This window comes from Xenopus laevis, chromosome 8L, assembly GCF_017654675.1.
Source record: "Xenopus laevis strain J_2021 chromosome 8L, Xenopus_laevis_v10.1, whole genome shotgun sequence".
Classification (NCBI taxonomy): Eukaryota; Metazoa; Chordata; class Amphibia; order Anura; family Pipidae; genus Xenopus; species Xenopus laevis.
Genome location: NC_054385.1, coordinates 73,906,889 through 73,933,277, shown reverse-complemented (window position 1 = coordinate 73,933,277; position 26,389 = coordinate 73,906,889). Strand labels below are relative to the sequence as shown.

Here is a 26,389-nt window from a genome sequence, read left to right as displayed (position 1 = left end):
GTCTCTAATATGCGTCTGCAAAGCCTCCGAGCTGTCAGTCTTTTACGTCTGCCCCAATCATGAGGCGAATGAGCAACGTGCCGGTGCGTGAGGAGGAGGCTGGGTGTATGTTGCTATAGTGATTGTACTGATGCCGCAGGCCGGGCTGGGTAAGCAGAGTTCGGCTTTGGAAAAGAAGAATGAAGCCTATAGAAGAGAGAAAAGAAGAAGAATGCAGCAGCGGCCTGACACCGAGGCCCCCAATACGGTGCAAAGGAGCCGGAACAATTGGAAAGCAGCTCTGCTTGTTGTACTTTTATCCTTCCTTACTCGATTCTACCGCTTGTCCGAACCGCCCCATGTGTGGTGAGATTTTGGCAAAGAGATGTAATATGGGAATAAAGGGAAGGGATACGTTTATTTATGGTTATTTATTTATGTTTGGGAAGAGTTGCCTCATCGTTTGGGGGACGGACAATGATTGACATGTTCAACTCTCCTCTTGCTTTTCTTGCATTCTATTAGGACAGCTTCAATTCCAGTCTTCGTTTTGTTCCCATTGAGTTGTTTTAAGGAGCTTTCAATGACGTTCCTACTTCTCTTAATGGATGCAATGGCTCAAGCTTAACTGTGTCCATAGACTTTACCTGATTAAAGGGTAGTTTTCCTTTCAATTAACTTTTAAATGTATGTAGATGTGATGCCCTTCATTTGTAATAGTTTAATTATCTAGCTTTTTGTTCAGCACCTCCCTAGTTTGGCATTTTAGTAGTTAAATGGCTGATCTGGTCAGGCCTGAACTGGCAATCTGTGGGTGCTGGTAAATGCAAGAGGGGCTGCTGTATGATGCCATAGAAAGTTGCTATTTAGTGGGCTGGTTGAGGGCTGTTTGGGTCTCTGTACTTGAAATGGCAGGGCCTATTTTGACTCCCAGTCCAGACCTGGATCAGATCCAGTTTCATAAGCAGCTAGCAAGTGGTTTGAATGAGAGACTAAAATATGCAATCGCAAAGAACCCGAACAGAAAGAATAGTAATACCATTTGTAAACTCTAAAACTGCAGGGAACAATCCTTAATATTAAGATACTCAAACGTGTGCTTCAATAAGTGGTGGAAAACATAAGATTTGTAGACAAAGTCTTGAGATAGAAGTGCTGAATCCCAACCCAAATCCTGGATTCAGTGTGTCCCTATCCTGGTGTTTTACATTGTGTTTTTATATTTTCCAGAGTATTTGTCATGTTCTACTTTAATAACTATTTGCTTTATTTTATGAAGGTTGTTGTAACAGTGGTAGTATACCACTGATGTAGATTATTTGATTTTAGGATTATACTGTGCTCAAATTCTTTACAATTCAGTTTGGCCTTTTGCTTTGTTTTAGCTGGGATGAGACACATTTTGGAAAGATGGGAAGTTATTACATAAACCGGACTTTTTTCTTTGATGTTCACCCTCCTCTTGGAAAGGTAAGGACTATGCAGAGTTTTTTTTTTTGCTCTCAAACTTTAAGATAGAATGGTTCACAGAGTGCTGCATAACGAAAATAAATGAGACTGAAAGGGGATGTCCACTTAAGAACATTTGCATAATGAAAGAAAATTCTATACTTCCCAGTATAAATAAATATTTTAAAATTAAATTACTGTACATCTTTATTGAGTTTTCATGGTGTCATACAATGCAAATTACAGTAGTGGGAGAAACAGTTATGATATTACATATCTTAACCCACTCTCTCAAGAAGAGCAAATATGTCTAGTAAATGTCATAGATTGTTGGAAATATAATCAAACTGGTATGATTTTAGTATACTGGAGGGGCAGGTAGGATAGGGAAAGTGAGGGAACAGGTGCAGCAAAATAACTTAGGAGCCACTGCTGCATGTCATATGTCATCTTTGTCCTTAAATAAAATCTGTGTCAGCCATTGGGCAGTAGAGTCCTTAAAGGGGTGGTTCACCTTCAAACAACTAGTTGTTTTCAGATAGATCACTAGAAATAACTACTTTTTCCAATGACTTTCTATTTTCTATGTGTCACAGTTTTTCTAATATTGAAATGTAAAGTGTCATTTTTCACCTTCTAAACCAGCTCTGGGAGGAGTGTTCGCCGACCCCCTAAACTGTTCTCAATTGATACATTTAGTTGATATGTTCCTTATCTTTGTCCCTGCTGAGCAGAATCTCTGGGTTTCATTACAGGCAGCTGTTAGAATTGATACAATAGTTGCTAATACTCCAGAGATGCTGCTGAGAATTTAGTATCAACTAAATGTTGCAAAACTGTAACAGTTCAGTATCTGCACCTGAATTACTGAGCTGCAAGACTCAAACACCAGAGACACAAACATTCAACTTTAAACTTAGATTTTGGAAAAACAGTAAATAATAAATAATGGAAAGTGATTGAAAAAACTCTTTATTTCTTGGGGAATGAACTGAAAACAACTGAACTGAAAAAGTGTTTGGAAGGTGAACAATCCCTTTAATCTGTTTATCTGTGTGCGCAGAGCATTCTTCAAAGCCTCTGAGTTCTTGTGTTTTCCAATACTTAGAAAGTAGTAATTTGGCAGCATTGAGAAAGTGTAGGACTACATAAAGGTTTTCAATGGTTCCCAAATTATTTGTTAATGCAGTTGCTATTGAAAGCAGAATTTATACCTTTCTGTTTTCTGCACTCATGGTTCTGACTCTCTAAAACAATGTAGCATGTACAATTTTCAGTAGCGTTTCATAGTAATACTAAGCACTGATGGGGGAGCACACCGCGGCTCGGCGTCTCAGGCTGGTCGCTGGCTCTTGCGAGACTGGCTCTCAACTCAGCCGAAGAGTCCAATAGTTAAAGTAAATGACTCCCATTCGGAGTGCAGACCAATTCACGCCGAAGACGCCTGTTGTAATATCGATGCGGCTTTATTTCTACATACAATGTACCCTGAGGAAGTGAGTGCTATAGGGGCACAAAACGCGTAGGATCATTCTGCACACCCACTGTCTATCACATTGTATGTAGAAATTAAGCCGCTCCGGATGTGAGTCATTTACTTTTTTACATGTACAATTTTCCTCCAGATCTATTAATCCTCTTATTTTTACTACATTGATACAGGTGTTGAAGCCAGTAGCTCAGATCAAATAAACACCCAGGCAGAAACTGCTTTTAATAGAAATGCCATTATAGCAATTTACAAGTGAATTACTTTTTTTTTACATTTACGGGTAATTTAAAAAACACAGAAATGTATATTGAAAAGTTTTTCGAATTATATTTTTGATTGTCCCTTTGTGTTGCATTCCTGTGGGTACTGCAGTTTCATATGCTTTGCATTCCTTGTTGTGGCTCCTAAAACAAGGTAGTGGAAGCGAATTATGTACAGAACTGGGGGAGACCTGATCCTTCTTAATTGTTTTAAGAGTCAGAACCATAATACTACTTTCACTCTCCGTTACTGATCCTCTGGACCCACTATACCAGCTGCCTCCTCCCAGCAGTTGCATGCATGGTTTGCTTCCTTTATTTACACACAACTTGCAGTAATTTACATTTTATAATTAATGTATAGGAAGCTCACTAGTAGTAACTTGGGGTCTAGGGGGTTATGACCTTCAAAAAAGGGAGTTGTACAACTAGAAATCTGTAAAGGGTAGGCATTTGGAGGATCCTCAACAGGCTAGTAAATTTATTACAAGGACATGCTTACAACCACTAACACTTTTTCTACTTCAAAACTATGACTGTTTGACTTCAAACAGTCATAGTTTTGAAAGAAAACACTTCAGTGAGCATCTTTTCTTTTTTAATTTTGTGGAACCATTTCAAATCAAAATACTCTATTTTTAAATAATTGCTACAATGAACTATATCTTTCCTATATTAGGAATGTCACAAAGCGGAAGACTAGTCTCATGTGTCATTGCACAAAAGCTTATATAACCACAAACAACAGTTGAAATAATAAAAGTAAATCTCTTCCGATTGCTATGAGTCAGGAGTAAGATTTACACATTTTTTTTTAAATTGTCTTTTAAGTGAAAATAGTTATGTTACATTTAAAGGACAAGGAAAGTATGTTTATAACTACAACTTAATGTAATAAAGTACCCCATTGTGTAATGTTTTTTCAAGAAACTGCTTTGTTCCCCCATACTGCCCTGTGGAAGCTGACGTTATCTCTTCTTATTCTGCGATGGCATTTTCTTCTCCTTGATGTAACCAAGATGGTGCGGGCGAATTAAGCACTCATGCGCCTAAATTATTCCTCCCCCTAGACAAGAGTATAGCAATGGTAGGGCTTTGGAGACGGCTTGTGGTTGTAGTGTTGATTCTAGGTCTAGTGAAAGCAAACCCACAAGCCTTGTTCAATGCGCACCTTCGTGCTGATCAAGTGTGCACACTCGCTGGTCTTGCTCGTAGTACAGGACCATTGCATGATGGGACTTTCTCTTCTAGTACTCTGCGATTTTTTCTTTAACAACGCCGCAGCACTGACAAATATTTTATCGTACAGCATACTTTAAAAAAAGGATAACCACACAAAAGTTATGCCTCTCAAAGGAGATATATTTATTGTTAGACTTTCCTTGTCCTTTAATAACTTTTATTAAATTTATTTTTAATAGAAAAATATGTTTAGTAAACCACTTCATTTCTGGATTGAGTAGATTGCAGATGTAATCCATGCTTTTCTTGCAGATGCTGATTGGACTTGCTGGTTACCTGAGTGGTTACAATGGTTCCTTTTCCTTCCAGAGGCCAGGGCAGAGCTATGAGACACACAATTATTTGGGCATGAGAGGGGTAAGAGCCATTAGTGGAGCTCTAATATAATTGCTCTGTGAGACTGTATTCAATAATGGGTATCTTTCATATTTAGAACTCGCTATCTGATTTCTGATGCTAGAATTATGACCTAGCCCTTGTCATGCTTAAAGGGGAACTATCGCAAAATGAAAATTTAATATAAGCTTCATCATACTGAAATAAGAAACTTTCTAAATACAATCAGTTAAATATTCTGCATCATTTCTGGAATAATCAAGTTTATGTTCACTATCCCTCTCTCGGCATCTGTTTCTCTTCATTAAGTCTTCTTGCAGCAGTTGAGTGTCAGATATTTATTGACCGTTAGATCCAATATATCTTATAGGGGGAGGCTTCCTTTCCTAGCATATTAATTAGAGCTCATTCAAATAACTGATTCCTGTACAAACAAAATCTAACAAAATAGTTGCCTTTTCCTGCATATAGAGAGACATGATGTCTGGTGATTTTAATAGAGTGAGCTTTAATACATCTTCTAGGCAAAATGAGCCCCCTATAAGATATATTGGATCTAACTGTCAATTAATATCTGACACCCAAATCCTGCATGAAGAGAGAATGAAGAGAAACAGATGCTGAGAGAGGGATAGCGAAGATGAACTTGATTATTTCAGAAACGATAAATTTTAATTCGTTATATTAAGAAAGTTTCTTATTTCAGTGTGATGAAGCTTACATTAAATTTTTATTTTCGCAGTAGCTCCCCCTTAATATTGTTGCTTGTTACAAAAGCTTCATATTAGCACCTGATAAAGAGCTTCAACTCAAAACATGTCATTTGTACAAAAAACTAATTTTGCAACATGATTTATTCATCTAGTGTCCCTTGTTCCTCAAATCATATTTTTCATGATATTAGCATGTTCCTTGTTCTCTGAACACCTGATACTACTTTTGGTTACTCTTTTTGTCAAACTGCTCACCTTCAGCTTTGATATGTTGCAAAACTCTGCAGCATATTCTAGCAGAGGTAAGTCTAAAGCGATTGCTGGCATTTCACTTCTCATCCACGATGCATCTCCAGTTCAGTTGATTGTTGGGTGATTTTGACCTTGTTATTAGTTTTGTCTTAATTTGTTGGCATAATTTACAAGGCATGCTTTCAGCCATTTGAAAGTTGACCTTGTGAGAAATGACAGCTGAATGTTCTTGTTGGTGATTCAGTTTATCATTTCACTTGAGTCTGTGAGCTGATGGTGATTAAGAGGTAGTCTTGGGAATGGTACTGGCTGAACAATGGCTCTTTGAACGATCACATCTGTACCTTGGCATTTTGACATTGTTTTCTGGATATTGGTCTCTGATTTTTGGTGGACTACACTGGCCTTCTGACTGTTGGTTGCTTGAGGTTTGCCACTTGATTTTTGGTAGGTTGGAAGATGAAATATTAATGCAGTTATTGTTATCGCTACAGTTCTGTTCCTTCCTGGGATCCTTTCTTGCTCCCTTCGCTTTCTTCATTGTGCTGGAGCTATCACAGTCACTCTCAGCGGCTTTGCTTGCAGCAGCACTAATTATTTTTGGTAAGTGAGTTTGAAAATGATCCCAATTTAATTTTCGTTATCTGTTTTAATTACAAGGGCAAAGCTGAAAACACGTGAAGGTATATTTCTCACATTGTGGCCTTGATCGCTTGGATATCCTAAAAGTTGTGTGGCCAGCTTAAGGGTAATGTCATACCTAGAGATTTGGGGAGATTTAGTTGCCCGGTGACTAATTGCCTCTTCTTTGGGGCGACTAATCTCCCTGAACTACTTCCACCTGCTAGAATGAAGGAACTCATGCGGCATGGCACTGGCGGCGCTTCGTTTTCCCCAAGTTGCCTCTCGAGGAGGAAGACAGGGGAAAGCAGTTCAGGGAGATTAGTCCTCCCAAAGAAGAGGCGGTTAGTTGCCAGGAGACTAAATCTCCCCGAATCTCCAGGTTTGACATTACCCTAAAGGAAGAGTAACATCAAAAAATTATAGTGTTTTAAAGTAATAAAATATAATGCAGTGTTGTCCTGCTCTGGTAAAACTGCTGCTTGCTTCAGAAACACTACTATTGTTTATATAAATAAGCTGCTTTGTAGCAATGGGGGCAGCCATTCAAAGGAGAAAAGGCTCAAGTTACACAGAAGATTGCAGATAAGCTCTGTAGAACATAGTGGATAACAGAGCACCATTATTTAACCTGTGCCATATAGCCTTTTTTCAATTTTCACCAATGCTACAAAAGCAGTTAGTTTATATGAACTATAGTAGTGTTTCGGAAGCAAACATCAGTTTACCAGAGCAGGGCAACAGTACATTATATTTTCACTACTTTAATTTTTTGGTGTTGCTGTTCCTTTAAATAGATTGCTCGCCTTTTGCTGTGAATCTTGTACAATAAGAAATAGATAGGAAGCATATCATATTCAGTTACTCCTCTACTGATGAACCAATGAAAATTTTGCATGAATATTAAACTGCAGTGTAGTTAATATACTAATAAATGAACATTTTTTCTGTTTTTAAATACTGTGTGTCTGTCTGTTGGGAATAGTAAGAAGTGAATTTCAAATTATTGCCATCTTTAATTCTCATTGATTCTGACAGATTTTTCATAAACTGACAGTTCTATCTGTTTGAAGGCATTGTGAGCAGAATGTAGCCAAAGTTTATGTCTGGGTCGAGATGAATACACACACAGACAGATTGCAGCATTTCACTTGCAAGTCCTGACAGTCCTGAAAGTATGCTATACTATATTGTACCCTAGCAACTGTTGAAATTCCAAACTGAAGAGCTGCTAAACAAAAACTTAATAATTCAAAAACCAAAAATAATAAAAATTAATACCAACTGCAAATTATCACAGAATATCATCCTCTACATCATACTATGTTAATTTGAAGGAGATCTACCCCTTTAAACTCTCTCTCTCCGTTTTGTTTTAATTCTCTTCTTTTTCTTCAGACACCGGGTGCATTACTCTGTCTCAGTACATTTTGCTGGATCCTATTCTCATGTTCTTCATCCTTGGAGCATTGCTGGGTATGGTAAAGTTTTGCTCCTGTGCAGACAGGTGAGAAAATTGTGCTTTGAATCCTTGTTTAATCCTTGTTTATTGGTGACAACCTTGCACGAGACGTTAATGACAGCAAAACAATCATGTCATTTTTACATGAGGTGTGTACATTCAAATTTTAAATGATTTTTCCAGGCCCTTCAGTTCAGTTTGGTGGATGTGGCTCAGCTTGACAGGTGTAAATTTGGCCGGTGCTCTCGGTGTAAAATTTGTTGGCCTTTTCATAGTTGCCTTGGTTGGCATTAACACTGCAAAGGATCTCTGGAAACTATTGGGTGACCTTACTTTGACACTGGTAAGCTTCCTTCCTTTATTTTATTATTTTTAAGTTTGGTTGTTATCCAAACAAAATTTTGTTCCCTCTGTTAACCTGTGTGGAGTTTTGCCAGGATTTTTATTATGGATACAGTTTTAGACTAATATATGGTGCCATATAATTGAGACCTATTGTACAGATGCTTGTAGTAAGCAAAGCCACTATTGTATTGCATCACAGTTTATTTCATAACAAAACTCTCTTCTGACTTAGCATAATAACAACCTAAAACTTTTTGGCTACAATAAAAAAAGATGTGTACAATAAATAGCAACACAATTTTAGCGTGCAATAGGATTAATAGCGTGCAATAGGAATACATAAATATAAGATTTACTAAGTAGTTAGTAAACATTAATTACAGCTTGTGTTTATTTTTCCACAGGAAGTTTTTCTCAGACATTTGACTGCACGAGTCCTCTGCTTGATAGTTCTGCCTGCCTGTCTTTACTTTCTCATCTTTGCTGTTCACTTCACTGTGCTGAACAGGAGGTATTCTGCGTTGAGTTATGACCTATTGAAGGGAATGGCAGAGGTGGGAGGGTTGGTAGGGTAAATTAATTTGTAATGGGTGGAGTGGAAGACCAGATAGAAAGGATTACGTGAACAAAAGCCTTTGTATCATATGCAGCACATTATGATCTAACTTTACAAAGCATTGGTGAATGCAACAGGACCTGGTGAAAGACAGCACGTGGGAAATAAAATAAAGGCATGAGTGTAATAAAGCCTAAGCTGCGAGCATGTGAATTAGGTGTAATGGTGATGTTTAATGGTAAGGAAAAGTCAGGTGGAAGTGTGTGTGGCTGTTGTTGATGTTAGGAAATGTTCTAGAAATGATGAGCTTGTATGTGCTATTCGATATAAAAGAAGAAATGATGTAGGGGAAATGAATGAAATGAGTACATTTGCATACGGGCGGCAGAGGAGTATATATGTAGTAAAATAGGGGGATCTAGTGGAGTGGAGGAATTGCCAGATTAGTAGCGACTGGATTAATGCAGAGTTTATAGTAGAAGAGGATTGTGGTCAGAAGTATTTTTAAGCAGTTTAGATGGAAAGTTATCAGAGCCCAGCAAGTAATTTGTTGGGTTTTCCAAAGAGGGAAGCTGTGTAACCTCGTCATCTATTTCAACAATAAATGTTCTTTCCTAAGATGGGATGGACAGAGGGCAATTATGGGTGTTAAAGGTATTGCGTTTGTTAATTTATAAGTAAAGTATATGTTTAGTAAGGTCAGTGGTAGAGTTGTAGCTGTGCATGAATTTGTAGTGTGAAAATTCTGCCCGCAATTTTCGCCATTTATGCTTTGCTGCATTGGAGAATTTCTGGATATAGGATTCTTAGTTTATAGTTTATTAGCCTGTCCAAAGTCAAAATATTTACAATGTTTATTACTTGAAAATGTTCCTTGTTAAAATGCAAGAACTAAAAAGGCTCTAGAACTTAGAAGTAAGTGATGAGATCATCAGAGTGCACAATTTGTCCCCCAACAAATACTCTTCTCATCTTTTATTTATCAGTGGTTCAGGTGATGGATTTTTCAGCTCTGCCTTTCAGTCTCGTCTAATTGGAAACAACCTGCACAATGCCTCCATGCCAGAACGTATGTAACCTGCAAATCATCCATCCTAAATTCCATTCCCCCCCTCCAAAAGCTTGATCATGCAATGTGTTTTAATAGATCTGGCCTATGGCTCCACCATCACCTTAAAGAGTCTGCGTACAGCTGCAGGATACCTGCACTCACACTGGCACCTTTATCCAGAAGGTGTTGGTGTAAGGCAGCAGCAGGTCAGTCTCTTAACATTATTTATTTGTATTTGCCTATAGGTATGGTCTGTCTAGGTAGGCCAAACTCTAGCTGGGGTTGTAGTGTAATTTAGACCAATTTCTTTTCAAGGTCACCACATATTCACACAAGGATCAGAACAACTTGTGGATCATAAAGAAGCACAACTCTGAGAGGGGTGAGAGGAGCATGGTTTAGAACTGGGCTTGAGGGTTCTTGCACTTATGTTTAAATGCGTAAATCAGACAGCTTAATAAACTTTTGTGTAAATGTATTGATTTTTTTCAGATCCAGGGTCACCAGTCGAGTTTGTGAGACATGGAGATATTATTCGCCTGGAACATAAGGTGTAGGTTGCTTTTGTTTGGAATATAGGGAGTCTTTTACATGATTTTGGCATAGGCAAAAGTGGTAATATAGGTTATTTGCAAAAATGGAAATCCTGAATCCAGACAGAAAGATATCCTCTCCGCTTACCCATATTCGTTTATTGAACACAGTTGACATTTTGTGCCAAAACCTACAGAAAACCTCAATTCCCTTAATAAAAAGATGAATTGTTTTGCCCTGTATTGCAATATAACTGGCCATCTACAGGTGTAATCCCTGGTCTGGCCAGTCCTACACTTGCTTTTCTTCTGATTAATTAAAGGGACAGTATACCTGTATTTTCAACACTGGTTCAATGAATAGGGCTTGTGTTGAACATAAGTTTTGCCTTTTGTTTTAATTAGGACATATCTACAATTTTTATTTATTGAAGTAAAAAGGGAAGGATTAACAAAAGGCATTTGTCTTTTTTAAGTTATTTATCATCTCCATTGTTCTAATTGTAATCATATCAAGTCTATCAGGAATATGTAAACAGACGCTAGTATCTTTCAAAAATAGGCAGAGCATTTTTAATCAGTAATCTAGTTTTGGTTCCTTACTCACAAATAATTCCTATAGATTATTTGGGACATGAGCTGCAATAATGCTCTGAATGTAAATTCTGGAACTTTACCTGAGAAAAAAATGCAGACAAACGTCCACATATGATTACAGACCAAATGCAGCTGTTCATAGGATGTCTGGGGTTTCTGGCTAAAAATCAGTCTTGAGTGGTTTCATATTTCCCGATTTGGCCATGCATGTGGTGGACAAATAATGGGTTATTTTCCCAATACCAATGGAAGACGTACATAATACAAAAGTTAGGGTACGGCTAAGAGCAGCAAGAAGGGACATCTACATGCTCCCCCCCAACCCTTCCGTATGAATGTAACATTGCCGGCAGTGTTGTATTCATTGGGGCACCTGCAGCTCTGTGCACTCTGGAAAGAAGCAAAGAGCTCTGCATTAATCATGTAACACAGGAGGGCAGTGTGGGGGTCCTTTGAGGTTATACTTGACTGTTTGAATTAGCTCAATGTGAAAGTCAATAGGGGGAATTGCAATTTCCTGTTTTTTTGGCGTTCCATACATGCATTCATACAGGGACCTTATACTGGATTTTCTGTCTGCTCAGCCTAGCTACGTTATCATGGGATCACACATGAGTGTAAAACGACATTGTAATTAAGTAGTCTTGTGCACACTGTTCACATTTGTTATAAAGTACTGTTATGCACCATGTCCACAAGCTACTCTGAGCTGAGCAAGTGGGTCCTCCCTGAAGGCTTGCGTGATTTTGTTGGCTCACTATAGAATCTGTATACTTCCCTATTGAAGTATGTTAAATGCTCTGTCCTGGGCACATACCGTATATACTCGCGTATAAGCCGAGTTTTTCAGCACCCAAAATGTGCTGAAAAACTCGACCTCGGCTTATACGCGGGTCATATGCGGGTCTTATACGCGGGTCATATACGCGGGTCATACCGGGTCATATAGCGCAGGACTGTCTGTGTGATCGCCGCCCGGAGCAGGTCCAGGAGCTCCGGGCGGCGCGTCCTTCCCTGCCGGCGTTCGCTCTCAAAATGGCGGCGCCCATGGCTGTGCAGGTCCCGGCGCCGCTACCCACGTGGCGGCCATGGGCGCCGCCATTTTGAGAGCGAACGCCGGCAGGGAAGGACGCGCCGCCCGGAGCTCCTGGACCTGCTCCGGGCGGCGATCACACAGACAGTCCTGCGCTATGGGAGAGGGAGGTGTGTTGGGGCCGCGGAAGGAGCGTATCTGCTCCGGGACCTGCACAGACAGTCCTGCGCTATGGGAGAGGCACAGACAGTCCTGCGCTATGGGAGAGGCACAGACAGTCCTGCGCTATGGGAGAGGGAGGTGTGTTGGGGCCGCGGAAGGAGCGTACGGTACCTTTTTTCTGCTTTCCTAGGTGCAGCACCTCATTGATCTTCTGAGCAGCCATGACAGGTAGGAGGTCACAGGGAAAACAAGTGGCAATTGTCCAGCTAATAGTTCTGACTCTTTTAAATCGTTTTAGATAGATTTCTATGCCATAAAACATGATTACACATTTACACTTTCACATTTTGAAATCTGACATGGGGCCCCTAGGCTTATACACGAGTCAATACATTTTTCCAGTTTTCTTAGGTAAATTAGGTACCTCGGCTTATACACGGGTCGGCTTATACACGAGTATATACGGTACTGTGTTCTCCACAAAGTAAAGCAGTATTTAAAATGCTCTGTGTGCCAAAGACCTAAAAATACCATTGAGCAATCTCCTGGTATTTGTATAAAATTAAAGGGTTTGTTCACCTTTAAATCAACTTTTAGTATGATGTAAAGAGTGATATTCTGAGAAAGTTTGCAATTGGTTTTCATTTTTTATTATTTGTGGTTTTTGAGTTATTTAACTTTTGCTAGGGTCCAAATTACCCTTTGAATAATATTTGAATAAGAGACCGGAATAATAGGAGGGCCGCAATAGAAAGATGAGTAATTAAAAGTAGCAATAACAATAAATATGTAACCTTACAGAAAATTTGCTAAAAGTTGGCTTAAAGGTGAACCATCCCTTTATAAACCATATAATAAACCAACCAAATCATTCTTGTTTTCTCAAATGTGATGTTTATATACCTGCTTTTTATATTTGATTATCTGAATTATGTCAGATAGCATTCATTATTGTCCCAATTGTATTTCTTTCATACTACTAATTATGTTACATAACCTAATTCTATCTTTCAGTACTATAGTAAATCCAATCCAGCAGCACACTGAAATAGTGAAAAGCAATGTATTACTGTGCCAATAACGGGCAACATTTTCAGGCATCCCACTAGATCTTTATCTATGGAAATATTCAGTTAATTTTCTCTACTCCCCACAGCTTTCTCATCTCTTTTTTCATTACTTTGCCTCCCCACTTCATGATTTACAGCTTATTCTTGCACGTCTAATATTTTTGTTTATTTTTATCAGGACAGGTCGAAATTTGCACAGCCACCAGCGGGAGGCTCCACTCACAAAGAAACACCTACAGGTGACGGCATATGGAACGGTGAGAGATATGTGTATGTGGTAACCGTAAATACAAATTGAAATTCTGATGCCTAAATTACTGTGTTTAAGAATTTTAAAATCTTCGCAAAAACTTCAGTTCATAGCATCCGCATAAATTCTAATTAAGTTCCTGCTGTCACCTACTTAGAACGGGACAGGAGATTCCAACGATTACTGGAGAATAGAGGTGCTTGGCAGCAGAAGCAAAGTCAAAGTTCTGCGCAGTCGCATCAGGTTGCTACACCTGTCAACCGGATGTTTGCTTGGCTCCTCTGGGAAAACCCTACCAAAATGGTGAGATCTGACATTTTTTTCTGCCATGGTGCCATCTGCAATTGGCTAGGTTGTGTAATAATATATTAGGGATGCACCGAATCCACTTTTTTGGATTTGGCCGAACCCCCGAATCCTTCGCTAAAGATTCGGCCGAATAGCGAACCGAATCCGAACCCTAATTTGCATATGCAAATTAGGGGTGGGAAGGGGAAAACAGTTTTTACTTCCTTGTTTTCTGACAAAAAGTCACGCGATTTCCCTCCCCGACCCTAATTTGCATATGCAAATTAGGGCTCGGATTCAGTTCGGCTGGGCCGAAGGATTCGGCCGAATCCGAATCCTGCTTAAAAAGGCCTAATCCTGGCCGAATCCCGAACCGAATCCTGGATTCGGTGCATCCCTATAATATATACAACATTTAAATGACATTACATATTTCTAGACCTAATATCTAAAATTAATATCTATTTGATTTTATTATCATCAAAGCTACAGTATATACAAGTTTATAGTTAGACAAATTGTGAATATTTATGACCAGACTAGAAACTCCATGCTCATAATATGTAGATAGAACAGGTATACAAACATTTAACTAATACAATACAAAATAACAGACATCATTATAGTTCAATACTGTGATCAGTTCAAAATACTACCATTAAATGGAGAGTTCACATTTAAGTTAACTATTAGTATGTCATAGAATGGCTAATTCTAAAAATGTTTCAATTGGTCTTTTTTGTATAGTTGTTGAATTCTTTGCTACCTTCTTCTGGCTCTTTCCAGCTTTCAGATGGGGGTCATTGACCCCATCTGAAAACAAATGCTCTGTAAGGTTTTAATTTTATTGCTACTTTTTATAACTCATCTTTCTGTTCAGGCCCTCTCCTATTTATATCCCAGTCTCTTATTCAAATCATTGCATAACTCCCAACTGTCCCGTTTTCTGCGGGATAGTCCCAGGTTTCTTACTGAAATGTCCCGACTTTCTCTTTGATCTCCTGCACAGACACAAGAACAAGAAAACAAAGTTTCTGAAATTTATTTAAAACAAGAGATCCCAGAACACTCAGCAGCTGCTCTTGGATACTTTTGTAACAATTTAAGACAAGCAGAGATACAATTGTAATTTTTTAAGATAAGCAGGTCTCTTGGGAGAACTGAGACTAGCAGTTTGAAGAACAATTCACTTTCATTAGTTTGAATGTTATAACATAACATTGCACTGAAACTCCCACAAATGTGTTCAGTCTTTCATAACCTGCTACATTTTTTTTAAAATGGACATGCTAATTAGGGGGTGTGGCCACAAAACAGGCATGGTCATAATGTCTTCCACGCATGGCACAACTTTTTGTACCTCTTTTGAATGTTGGGAGGTATGAATTTCATGGTTGCTAGGTTAATTTGAACCCTGGCATCCAAATTGCTGAAATTGCAAACTGGAGGGCTGCTGGATAAAAAGCTAAATAACTCCAAAGCCACACATAATAACATTGGAAACCAATTGTAAATTGTCTCAAAGTATCACTCTATCATCTTAAAAGTTAATTTAAAGGTGAACAACCCCTTTAATATTGCTATTCATTATTTTATACATACTGACATACAGTTCCTATGTGAAAATGTGAATTTTAAATGAATGTGTCCATGTGTAAGCATATAATTAATGTAAAATTCTCCATTTTTAATAGATTGCCTTACAAACGAATTGACATTCCTCATATTTAGGTGTTAACATTTTGGCTATGCATAAGAAGTCTTACAGCAATGGAAAACACTTACAGCAATGGAAAACAAGCTTAAAAAAAATAAAGCTTTGACTGAGCGGGCATAAATGCTGCAAAACTGTATGCCAGACGTCCAGGGAACAAAAAGCTTGTGAGAAGGGTGAATGGGATCATCCGTTTGATGATTTTCTTAGGCTGCATAGATCAGAGGTAGTTTATAGAAGGATGAGCCACACCTATAATATCCGCTGCTATTTTCACAATCCTTTGCAATTTCTTACGGTCAGCAGCACAATGATAGAATTAAGCAGCACACTTTACTAGAGCTTCTCTATAAAATGTGGTAAGAATCTGAACAGGGAGATCTACTTTCAGCTGCAGTTGCAAAAAGTAAAGACTGTTGTGCTTTTTTAGCGAGGGAAGAGGAGTTAGGCACCAAGTAAGATCATCTGAAATTTAGACTCCCAGGAAACTGATATCAGCAACTTGTTTATATGAACTATAGTAGTGTTTCTGGAGCAAACAGATCAGTTTTACCAGTGCAGGGCAACAGTACATGATATTTTCATTACTTTAAAACACTTTAATTTTTTGGTGTTACTGTTCCTTTAAGAATGTATATATCTGTAGCGTTAAACTTTGATTTGCATAGCTGACCTCTTGATCTGCTGCCCACATTCACACAGTATTTGTTCTCAAGAGAATTGTTACATTTGTAAAATATATCAAATGTGCAGTTGTAGATATTTGCCTAAAGCCAAATGGGGGTTTAGAATTTACAAGGAGACTTTGGGTCCAAATGTTTAGAGATGAGAAAAAAACAGGCTTCTATATGACCTTATTTTAAATGCTTTCAACACAATAATGCCTCACTCATTTGAGTAATAGGACCCAAGTACTCCATATCTTCAAATGCAAAGCATGTGTTTCAGCATATGAATTATGTTTTGCTCATAAAATATAGTTGGTTTTGGCCATCAATACTGTAAGTAAAGTATAATGCTTCACGGTAAGGCTCATGCTTGTTGATTTTTGCTACCCAGAGGATTATTTTTGCTTTCAATGAGGCAACTAATTCTCATGCCTGACAGTGCCATCCATAGAGACATGCCAAACTGTAAAGGACATTTTACCATGAATTTTAGCTTACTTTTATAAAAAGGTGTGTTTTTTACAGTGTACAGTGTGATTACTCTGGTTTTTTTTAAACATTTTTTATCACACTTTCATCTGATTATGCTCTGAGACTACAGTCAGCAAAATCATGTAGAAGGTATTTATGTTTAAAATAGTTTTCCAAATCTTTCAAACATTGCATTAGATGTTTTGTTCTTTGGGTATGTGTATTATCTTCCCTTTTTATTGTCTAAAATAAGATTTCCATCCTACTCTTAGTATTTGTGCTATTTTTGTACTGTAGATTGCTAGTTTCATTTGTGGTTTCTGAAACCATATATCTTATCCTTCCGAGAGTTGGATGAACAATCCCTGGTGCCAAGAGAATATTACATTTTATGGGTAGACTTAATTTGAATAAACATTAAAATATCTTTTGAAAGAGAGGGTGAGCATGATGGGCCAAACAAAGTTGAATTAATGTTTTCTCATTTTCATTATGTCTTTTGGATCACTATCTTCCCAAATTATTTTTTTTCTAACTAGAGCGCGTTATTTTGAGGTTTTCTTTGATATTGCAGGAAAGGTGCAGTGTATTTCTTAATTACTTTCAATGCTTACTTGAGTCTGAATAATTTAGTCATGTCTTGCCTTTTTAATAAGGACTGTATTTGAAGAAGCAAGGCTGAAAACCATACCAAGTGTAAATACATGAAGATGTGTCTTCACACACATTGATGATATAATACGTTTGGGAATATTTGACATTGTTGAAAGAGAGCTAGTGACTGCCTTAATATCCGTTCTTGCTTCATTGTGCAGACAGTTCAAATTTCTCCTATAAAATTACCGCAAACACCAAGTACATCATAGTTGTATTTATCTATACCAGGTTTAGCTAACTTACTGAAAAAAACCTACCACCTTAGTTTCTTCTGCTTGTTTAACAGTAGTGGGTCTTGGTCAGCTTTACACCTCAGGAGCGGATGTTTCTTACGGCCCTGCATATGTATCAGGATTTAGCTGCTAGAATGTGGAAACTTTACAGTATCTTTAATAAAATCCATGCTGGAACTGATGGAAAGTGTTTTGAAAAAGAATAATTTTGTTCTGCTGCTCTACAGTTAGGCCCATAAATCTTTGGACAGAGACAATTTTTTTTTTCTAATTTTGGTTCTGTATATTGAATTTTAAATGAAACAACTCAGATGCAGTTGAAATGCAGACCTTTTTAACACAATCCCTTCATTTCAGGAGCTCAAAAGCAATTGGACAAATTAAAAAAAATGAAAATAAAATGTTCATTTCTAATACTTGGTTGAAAACCATTTTCTAGCAATGACAGGCTGAAGTCTTGAACTCATGGACATCGCCAGATTATGGGTTTCCTTCTTTTTAATGCTCTGCCAGGCCTTTACTGCAGTGGCTTTCAGTTTGTGGGACTTTCTGTCTGAAGTTTAGTCTTCAACAAGTGAAATGCATGCTCAATTGGGTTCAGATCAGGTGGCTGACTTGGCCATTCAAGAATATTCCACTTCTTTGCGTTAATAAAATCCTGGGTTGCGTTGGCTGTATGTTTTGGGTCATTGTCCATCTGTATTATGAAACGCCTCCCAATCAATTTGACTGCATTTAGCTGGATTTGAGCAGACAGTGTCTCTGAACACCTCAGCATTCATTCGGCTGCTTCTGTCCTGTGTCACATCATGGATAAACACTAGTCCCAGTGCCACTGGCAGCCATGCACACCCAAGCCATCACACTGCCTCCACCATGTTTTATAGAGATGTGGGATGCCCCCCCCCCTCAAATCAACTCCAGGGCTTTTATCTGCTTCATTGATAATGAAATAACAAAGGAATTGCCCACACCTGCCCATGAAATAGCCTTCGAGTCAATTGTCCAATTACTTTTGAGCCCCTGAAATGAAGTGATTGTTTTAAAAAAAAGGCTTTAGTGCCTCCATTTTTATACAATCTTTTTGTTCAACCCACTGAATTAAAGCTGAAAGTCTGCAGTTCAACTGTATCTGAGTTGTTTCATTTAAAATTCATTGTGGTAATGTACAGAACCAAAATTAGAAAAAAGTTGTCTCTGTCCAAAGATTTATGGGATTAACTGTAGGTATGGAAATTACAACCCAGCTTTGTCCAATCATTTGTTTTATCATACGGGTATGGGTTCTGTTATTCAGAATGCACGGGACCTGATGTATTCTGGATAATAGATCTTTACATAATTTGGATCTCCATACCTTTGGTCTGCTAAAATAATATTTAAACTTTAACTAAACCCAATAGGATTTTTTTGAACCAAATAGACTGGGTTTGCTTCCAATAAGGATTAATTACTGTATATCTAAGTTTGGATCAAGTACAATGTACAGTTTTATTATTATTACAATGAAAAAAAGGGAAATTTTGATTGAAATGGAGTCTATGGGAGATGTCCTACCTGTAATTTGGAGCTTTCTGGATAACTGGTTTCCAGATAATGAATCCTATATCTGTTCTAATAGTTAAAATAAGTATGAATTAGCTGTGTCATGTCCCAAAAATGCACCTTATTCACCAATACTAAATTAAAAAGTTGTGTTTTTATAATTTACTTTTGTTCAATCCAGAAACATTCTGTACCACAATACTTGGCTATTATGTAGTTGGCTAAAATAGGTAGTTGTTCTGATGTTGCTTTGCTCTGGATGGAGATGGGAAAGTTCATCTGAGGCTTCTGATCTCTTTCCTGAGCAGAGCAACATCAGAACACTTTATTTTACTTTTCAACGTATATCTCTTCATCTGTAGAGTTACAGGAACTGACCAGCAGATGGTGCAGTTGCAAAATGAATTATATCAGCAGTTAATAAACCCTGAAACTGAAAAATGTAAATTGTTAAAGTGCTTAGAAAAGGGTTACGCATTGTTTCAGAAGGTATTGGAAAGTTACAGTTGGGGGTGCCAGTTGTGTTACAGATGTATTTCACTATACAGGGTAAGTAGTGTTGCCACCTTTTCTGGAAAAAAATACTGGCCTTCCTAAATATTTTTTTCCCTTATTAATAACAATGTGATCAACCATCATTTTTACCTGCCAGGCCGGTAAAATACCGACCAGGTGGCAACCTTAAGTGCAAGTAACAAACTGAAAAACCAATTGTCAATCCACTATCCTTTTAAGGTTTGCAAATAAATGTGGCTTTTGTGTGGTCCAGCTGAACTTCATCTGTTCTCAGAATGTGTGTTTATGTTCCAGCCTTTTCTGTGCTGTTGTAAGAGGGAATATGTGAGCTAATTGCTTCCCTGGTTATGTGCACACTTTACCCAAACACTATTAATCGCAGGGCTGTAGTAGCAAGGGGTCTGTTTATTTCTCTTGTATAGTATGCCAATTTGGTTAAGTGCTCCAAGTATTTGTTTGAAAAATAAATATTAAGATCAGGTCTAGAGAGCACACATTCAATACCACTAATTTCAGTCTGCCTTGTACTGTATATGGTCATCAAAGTAAAACTGCTAAGCAGTTCTATCGCTGTTATATTGCCCCCATTATTCAGGGAAGTCCAATCTGTGACATTGTGTAATGTGAAAATAAAACTTTGCTTCACCCCCAACAGCCTCGTATAGCCTAGGAGGATCATAATTATTACTATATTTATTATATTTTAGTTATAAAGTATCAGTATGGTACTAAAGGGCTTTACAGAGCTTTGGAGGAAAATACCGAGCTTTCCAGGTAACATGTACAGGGTCCTGCAAATTAAATGAGTGTTGTAGAGACTGACTCTGTGCTGGACTTCCCCCTGTTGTGAAACTCCGAAACATCTCTGCTCTACTGTAAATGTATACAGAGGTTATTATTTATGCATGCAATTGCAAGGCAGCACAGGCTGCCCGCAGAACTGGCTGTATTGTCCTAAAATAGAATATATATATATATATATATATATATATATATATATATATATATATATATATATATATATATATATATATATATATATATATATATATATATATATATATATATATATAAATAATCTATCTATCTATCCTGCTTAATTGGCAAAACGGCAAGGAGAGCGAACTACAAGACCAATCTTGGCCACAGATGAGCAGATTACAGGGAGAGAAAGTATTCTTTCCATATATAATTGGCTTTTTCAATCTTTTTTCTCACTTAAAGGAAAACTATGCCCCCCAAACAATGTAGGTCTCTATAAAAAATATATTGAATAACACCGCTCATATGTAAAACCCTGCTTCATGTAAATAAACCATTTTCATAGTACAGGTATAGGATCCCTTATCCGGAAACCCGATATCCAGAAAGCTCCGAATTACGGAAAGTCCGTCTCCCATAGATTCCATTATAATCAAATAATTCCGGTTTTTAAAAATGATTTCCTTTTTCCTTGTAGTAATGAAACAATACTTATACTTGACCCCAACTAAGATTTATTTAATCCTTATTGGAGGAAAAACAATCCAATTGGGTTTAATTAATGTTTAATTGATGTTTTAGTAGACTTAAGGTATGAAGATCCAAATTACGGAAAGATCCCTTATCCGGAAAACCTCAGGCCCTGTGCTTTCTGGATAACAGGTCCCATACCTGTAATATACTTTTCTAGTAGTATGTGCCATTGGGTAATCATAAATAGAAAATTGCCATTTAAAAAAATAAGGGTCACCCCCTGGGATCGTACGATTCACTGTGCACACAAACAAATCAAACAAACTATACTTCTTAGGTCACATGAGCCAATTAACAGTCAGAGTTGTGTCTTTGGCTTCAACATTTCTCCTGTTATAGTTAGAGCTGTAGTATTTCTGGTCAGGTGATCTCTGAGGCAGCACACAGACCATCACAAAATGGTGGTTCAATGTAAGAGATGTAAAAGGGCAATATTTACTTAAATATATATTCCAGTTTGATAAGATTCCTTAATATGCAATTTAATATGATATAAACTATCTGTTGCTTAAGAAAATAATTCTGTTAGGAACAACTTATTACTGATACATACTGATACAGATCCTTCTTCATATTTCTTTCCCAGATTATTTTCCTATTTCTTTCCCGGTGTTTTACCTTTTTTTAAAAAAAAAAAAAAAAAAAAAAAGTATATATTGTATCACAAGTACCGTATACATATACAGTATGTATGCAAAAGACATGTTATAACACTAATTAAAACAAGTTCTATACATGTTATTACATTCTATACTTTATCATCATCATCTAGGCATGATAAGTTGAAAATTTGACCTTTCGTACCTTCCCCAATTGTGTTGAATATCCCCAATCTCAAAATAAATAGCTAGACCATATTATTGACCTGGTCAATGTATTCAAACTAATTGTTTGCATTCTACCAGCTCATTGGACATGTACCTTGTAGTAAATCAAAAGACCTAGAAAGTTGTTTTGTTGTCATAAGGGATGTAATATATTTTGTCCAAATAGTAAAAAAAAAAAAAGATTGTAACTTGATGCCTTCATGTTTTAGCTTTTTTATGTCCTTGCTACTTCACCTTTCTTGCTGCCAAGTATTGTTCTTCCCACTTTCATTGTTTGCAAAACAATCCCACAATTTATTCAGTGAACTTTATCTCCTACTACTAGGGGCTGGGAGCAAGGCGAGGTTACGTGCAGCCCTTATGTTCGTGAGTCCCCCAGTACTCTGTGGAATGTGGAAGACCACGAGAATCCAATGCGTAAATATGAAATTTATATAATCTTATTTTGTTACATTTACTCTAAATTTCAAATCATAAACTACCCTTAACTATTAAACATCTAAAACAAAGTCTGGCAAAGTATAGACCCTGAATTTGTGATTTTTTTTTTTGTTTATTTTGATTTGTGGGTATGGTTTAAAGGAGAAGGAAAGCTACAGAGGCAGTTTATTGCCAACAGATTAAATACAGCATTCTAGCTTGCACTATTGTTGCTATTCTGTAGAATGCTTTACCATACCTCAGTAAACGGCTCTAGAAGCTCTCTTTGTTTAGGATAGCAGCTGTCATATTAGCTTGGTGTGACATCACTTCTTGCCTCAGTCTCTCCCTGCTTGCTTATAGCTCTGGCCTCAGATTGCAGGGAGGGAGAGAGGAGCAAACTGAGCATACTCAAGCCAGTGCCCTGGAGGTTTAAGCTGAAAGAAGGAAGTCTGATACAGAGCAGCATTACTTTGAGGGTTTACTGGTGTATTTAAATAGACCTTTCTGATAAGGTTTATTTCGTTTTATGTTTTCCTTCTCCTTTACCCTTGTAACTAGTAACTAACTTCCAAAATTTTCTATGCACTTGGAGGGAATGCATTACTAGTAAACATTAAGCTGAGAAATTTTGCTTTTGTTGTTTTTATTTGTTTGCACCCACCGCACCCCCCCCGGTGTGTGTGTTTGCGGTTTTTTTTTTAAAAAAAAAAAAACAAAAGTCCCTTGCATTTTTGCATTTGCTGCATTTTGCCTGAAGACAGGCCTTCCAGTCTTATGCCTTTGGTCTATATCTTCCCTATTAAAAGATTTCCATGGAAACCAACCAGTTGTTGCAGCAGGGGGTACCAAGTAAATTGTAGGCTCTTATATGGAACTGGCCCCTCCACTCTCTCTCAAAACTGCTACACAGCTAATATGGCAAGCTCATGCAACTATTCTAACACACTGTCTGTGTTAGTACCAAAACAAAGCAACAAATGCTGCACATTTAAATAAAATAATTAGCTCTAATCCCCTCAGAAATTAAGTCAGGGTGCCTCCCTTACCTTTGCATTTAATCTGCTCACTGTATTTTGTGATCAAATGGATAATTGTTCTTTAACTTTCCGTTTGTTCTATTTTCTGCAGTTGCAAATATAAGTGTGTCTATCTTGAAACCAACTTATCTAGAGATTTTGATAGAGTCTCACATTGTTATGCTTCGGGTAAGTTCAGATTTAAATGAGACATATTCCTCATCTGGAAATTCAGTATTGGAGAGTCAACACTGATAAAGGGTAACAAATATGTCATCTTCCTTTGTAGGCAAACAGTGGCCTTAAACCAAAGGAACATGAGGTAACCTCAAGGCCTTGGCACTGGCCAATAAATTTCCAGGTAAGTAGTCAGGGTAATTCTAGGTTTGTATGTAAAATGGATAGATAACAGTGGGTATGTGGTGCTAAGGGCTGCATGTGTGATTGTTACAGGGGCATTATACACGCTGTAGTATTCAAGACTATTGTTCCTTGTTTTGGTTAGATTGTATAACACTTTTCTGTCTGTAGGGTCTTCGTTTTTCTGGGGTTAATGCCACTGATTTCCGTGTATACTTATTAGGGAATCCAGTAAGTGTGTGATCAAGTACTTGTTATTTCCTAGACCAGTTATGTACCAAGCAGTATGTAATTCTGCAGTCTCTCTGTCAAGGTCATATGGTGGCTGAATCTTGCCTGTCTTGGAATCTATGTTATCCTTGGGATCTGTGCTGCTGTGTCCTTGAAACGAGCAATTCCTATGTCTGACCAAGTGAAAGGTAAATAGAAATGTAGTTTCTTTTTTTTCCACCAACCTCAAAAGGTTTGGTAATATCCAGTACACTAAGATTGAAGATGCTTCTAAGACATTCTCCGCATTTACAGGTTTAGCTCTGAGCACAAAGGAATGTACATTTATACAGTGTTCATGGTGGTGCTCTTGGTACACTGGCATATTATCAAAGTTTCACAGTAGTGAAATTTTTCTTGGTTAAAAGATGCAAATATACACAAATGCGAAAATTTTAACTTCCCCCTTTAGTAAATATGCCCCATTATGTAAAATGTCAGACTATGGCAAAGTTGAGCTCTAGAGCCTTCCTAACTACTCATCTCAGCTGCAAGTTGTAAGGTTAGCGAAGAGCAATTAATGATTTTTTTTATTGTTCCAGTGTGGAAAATTATATATGATCTTGTTACAACAATTAATATACCATTGCCCCACCAATGAACTAGTTCAAATGGGTAATTGCGAAGAAAATCTGCAGGTGCCAGTAGCTTATTACAGATTTTTATAGTTAAAGCAGGAGCATTTTGGAAATTATGTGTAGGTTTTGGCATAAACTTTGGGGGGTATTTATCAAAGGTCCAGTTTGAGGTTTGTGAGGTTTTTTTATACCTAAAATAAACTCTCAACTCAAATGTTTTCTGATTTATGAAAAAACTTGAATCAGAGAATTCTGTGTGAAAACTGGAATAGTCAGATTGATTGAGTTTTTGTGGGAAAAAAAAAAGGCTACAAACATTTTCAGATGGTTCAAGGGACCTCTGACATTAACTTCTACATGACCTAGACATTAAACTGGAGTATTTTCAGATTCTTGTTATTTCCAGCTTCGGGGTATAATAAATCTCGAAAAATTAAACTTTTTTTTTTTTTTTTTTTGAGTTTTGCCTGAAAAATACCCTCGAAAAATGTTTTGGTTAAAAAACAAATGGACCTTTAATAAATAACCCTCTTAGTGTTAGATTTATTCCAGTGATGTAGACTATATGATGTGTATCTTTTTTTTTTAATTCTGTTTCAGACTGCTACCTCCTTCTCCTAGAGGGTGGTGGGCAGCTGATGCTGGGATGGCTGCTGCATTACTGTCCTTTCTACTTTATGGGACGGGTGCTCTATTTCCACCATTACTTTCCAGCTATGCTTTTCTCCAGTATGCTAACAGGTGAGTGTTGTGTGCTAATGTTTGGATCTATATGGCTTATATTGCTAAATATAGGGCAGATATTGCTAAATACTGGTGTTGCTAATATATATCCTAGTGCTGCTTTTTTTTTTTGTGAAATTAGATCATTTCAGCTGAGTACTTTTACCTGTTGGGCACAAGAGAGCCTTGTATATAATGCATAGTGCTTAGTACAGGGTCTACCAACCCTCTACCAAACCCCAGTGCTTCCTAGTTTGTCTATCTAAAGGACACGTGTTCCAGTAGGAGTACAAAGAACTTTGTCTCTAAATGCAAGAAGTGTGCACTGTTGTTTTGTGTTATTTTAATCAAGCAATCTCCATCCATGTGTAGGTATGACCTATTCCGTCCTACTCAAGTTCTGTACTAGATTCCTACCTTCCACTCTGCATCACTCTACGTATATGGCTGGAATGTGTTTTGTGCACCTCATCCTCTTGTACAGGTAAAGTTTATAAATATGTCTAAGGTTTTGAAGGGGATTTTATTGCAACAACCTGGAATCCGCATTTATCTTGTCAAGGATTAATGTTAAACAAGACAATTCATTATATTTGTCACTTCCCCCCCAGCTTCTACCTCTTCCACCCACTGTCGTATGGCATGATGGGTGCTCTTGCAGAGAGTCGAGATAGCCCAATGTTTGGTCTTCGATGGATGGAGTCGTGGGAATTCTAAATAATGCACTGTGTGGAGCATGGGTAGGACATCAGAAAAAAACTTCAGTTTTTACCATCAAAATGTGATATCTGCAAGGGCAATTTTAAGATTGCTTCTAGAAGATTATGGTATTATTTTAATATCTGCTAGAAACAGAAACAAAATAAACTGTAGTGTGTGACCTACTTCATGGGTGAACAAATATCCAAGATCTTCTGACTGTGGAGAAAAGTATTGTTGGGGCCTGTGCCCGACAACAACAACAAAATGACTTTTTAAGGGGATGAATTACTGACATGTTTCTTACCTAAGTGGTGTGACTTTCTCCCTATGGGGGACACAATAATTCTGGTAATGTGTGACTGTATGAGGAAATGGTGTATTCTTTTGATTCACTACAGATGAGCTAAACCAATAGTAAATTAACATTTGGGCTTATATTCTTGCCATCATTTTGAATAAAAGTGTGATGTTTGTATAATA

The 26,389-nt window shown here is 37.5% G+C and overlaps 1 protein-coding gene across 2 annotated transcripts; it reads left to right on the top strand.

Moving 5' to 3' along the window:
* Positions 1 to 10: 10 nt before the first annotated feature.
* pomt2.L (protein-O-mannosyltransferase 2 L homeolog) lies at positions 11 to 26,389 on the top strand. 2 transcript variants are annotated; one of them, XM_018230359.2, is made up of 21 exons: positions 11 to 345; positions 1,365 to 1,449; positions 4,675 to 4,779; positions 6,218 to 6,326; positions 7,743 to 7,851; positions 7,990 to 8,149; positions 8,556 to 8,662; positions 9,694 to 9,776; positions 9,855 to 9,964; positions 10,074 to 10,140; positions 10,251 to 10,311; positions 13,332 to 13,410; positions 13,561 to 13,706; positions 22,163 to 22,254; positions 23,389 to 23,465; positions 23,566 to 23,637; positions 23,808 to 23,867; positions 23,950 to 24,055; positions 25,085 to 25,225; positions 25,580 to 25,691; positions 25,819 to 26,389. In XM_018230359.2, exons 1-21 carry the CDS (start codon positions 131 to 133, stop codon positions 25,922 to 25,924), a joined length of 2,202 nt encoding a protein of 733 aa, XP_018085848.1. In that variant the 5' UTR covers positions 11 to 130; the 3' UTR covers positions 25,925 to 26,389. The 2 variants fall into 2 exon arrangements, with proteins under 2 accessions (XP_018085848.1, XP_018085850.1); XM_018230361.2 differs by lacking the exon at positions 11 to 345 and adding an exon at positions 493 to 637.

Coding starts and splice junctions, on each gene's coding strand:
- pomt2.L (XM_018230359.2), top strand. CDS start 131: ATGCCGCAGGCCGGGCTGGGTAAGCAGAGTTCGGCTTTGGAAAAGAAG. Junction 10,312..13,331: donor ATTCGCCTGGAACATAAGGT/GTAGGTTGCTTT, acceptor TATTTTTATCAG/GACAGGTCGAAATTTGCACA. Junction 13,411..13,560: donor AGGTGACGGCATATGGAACG/GTGAGAGATATG, acceptor TCACCTACTTAG/AACGGGACAGGAGATTCCAA.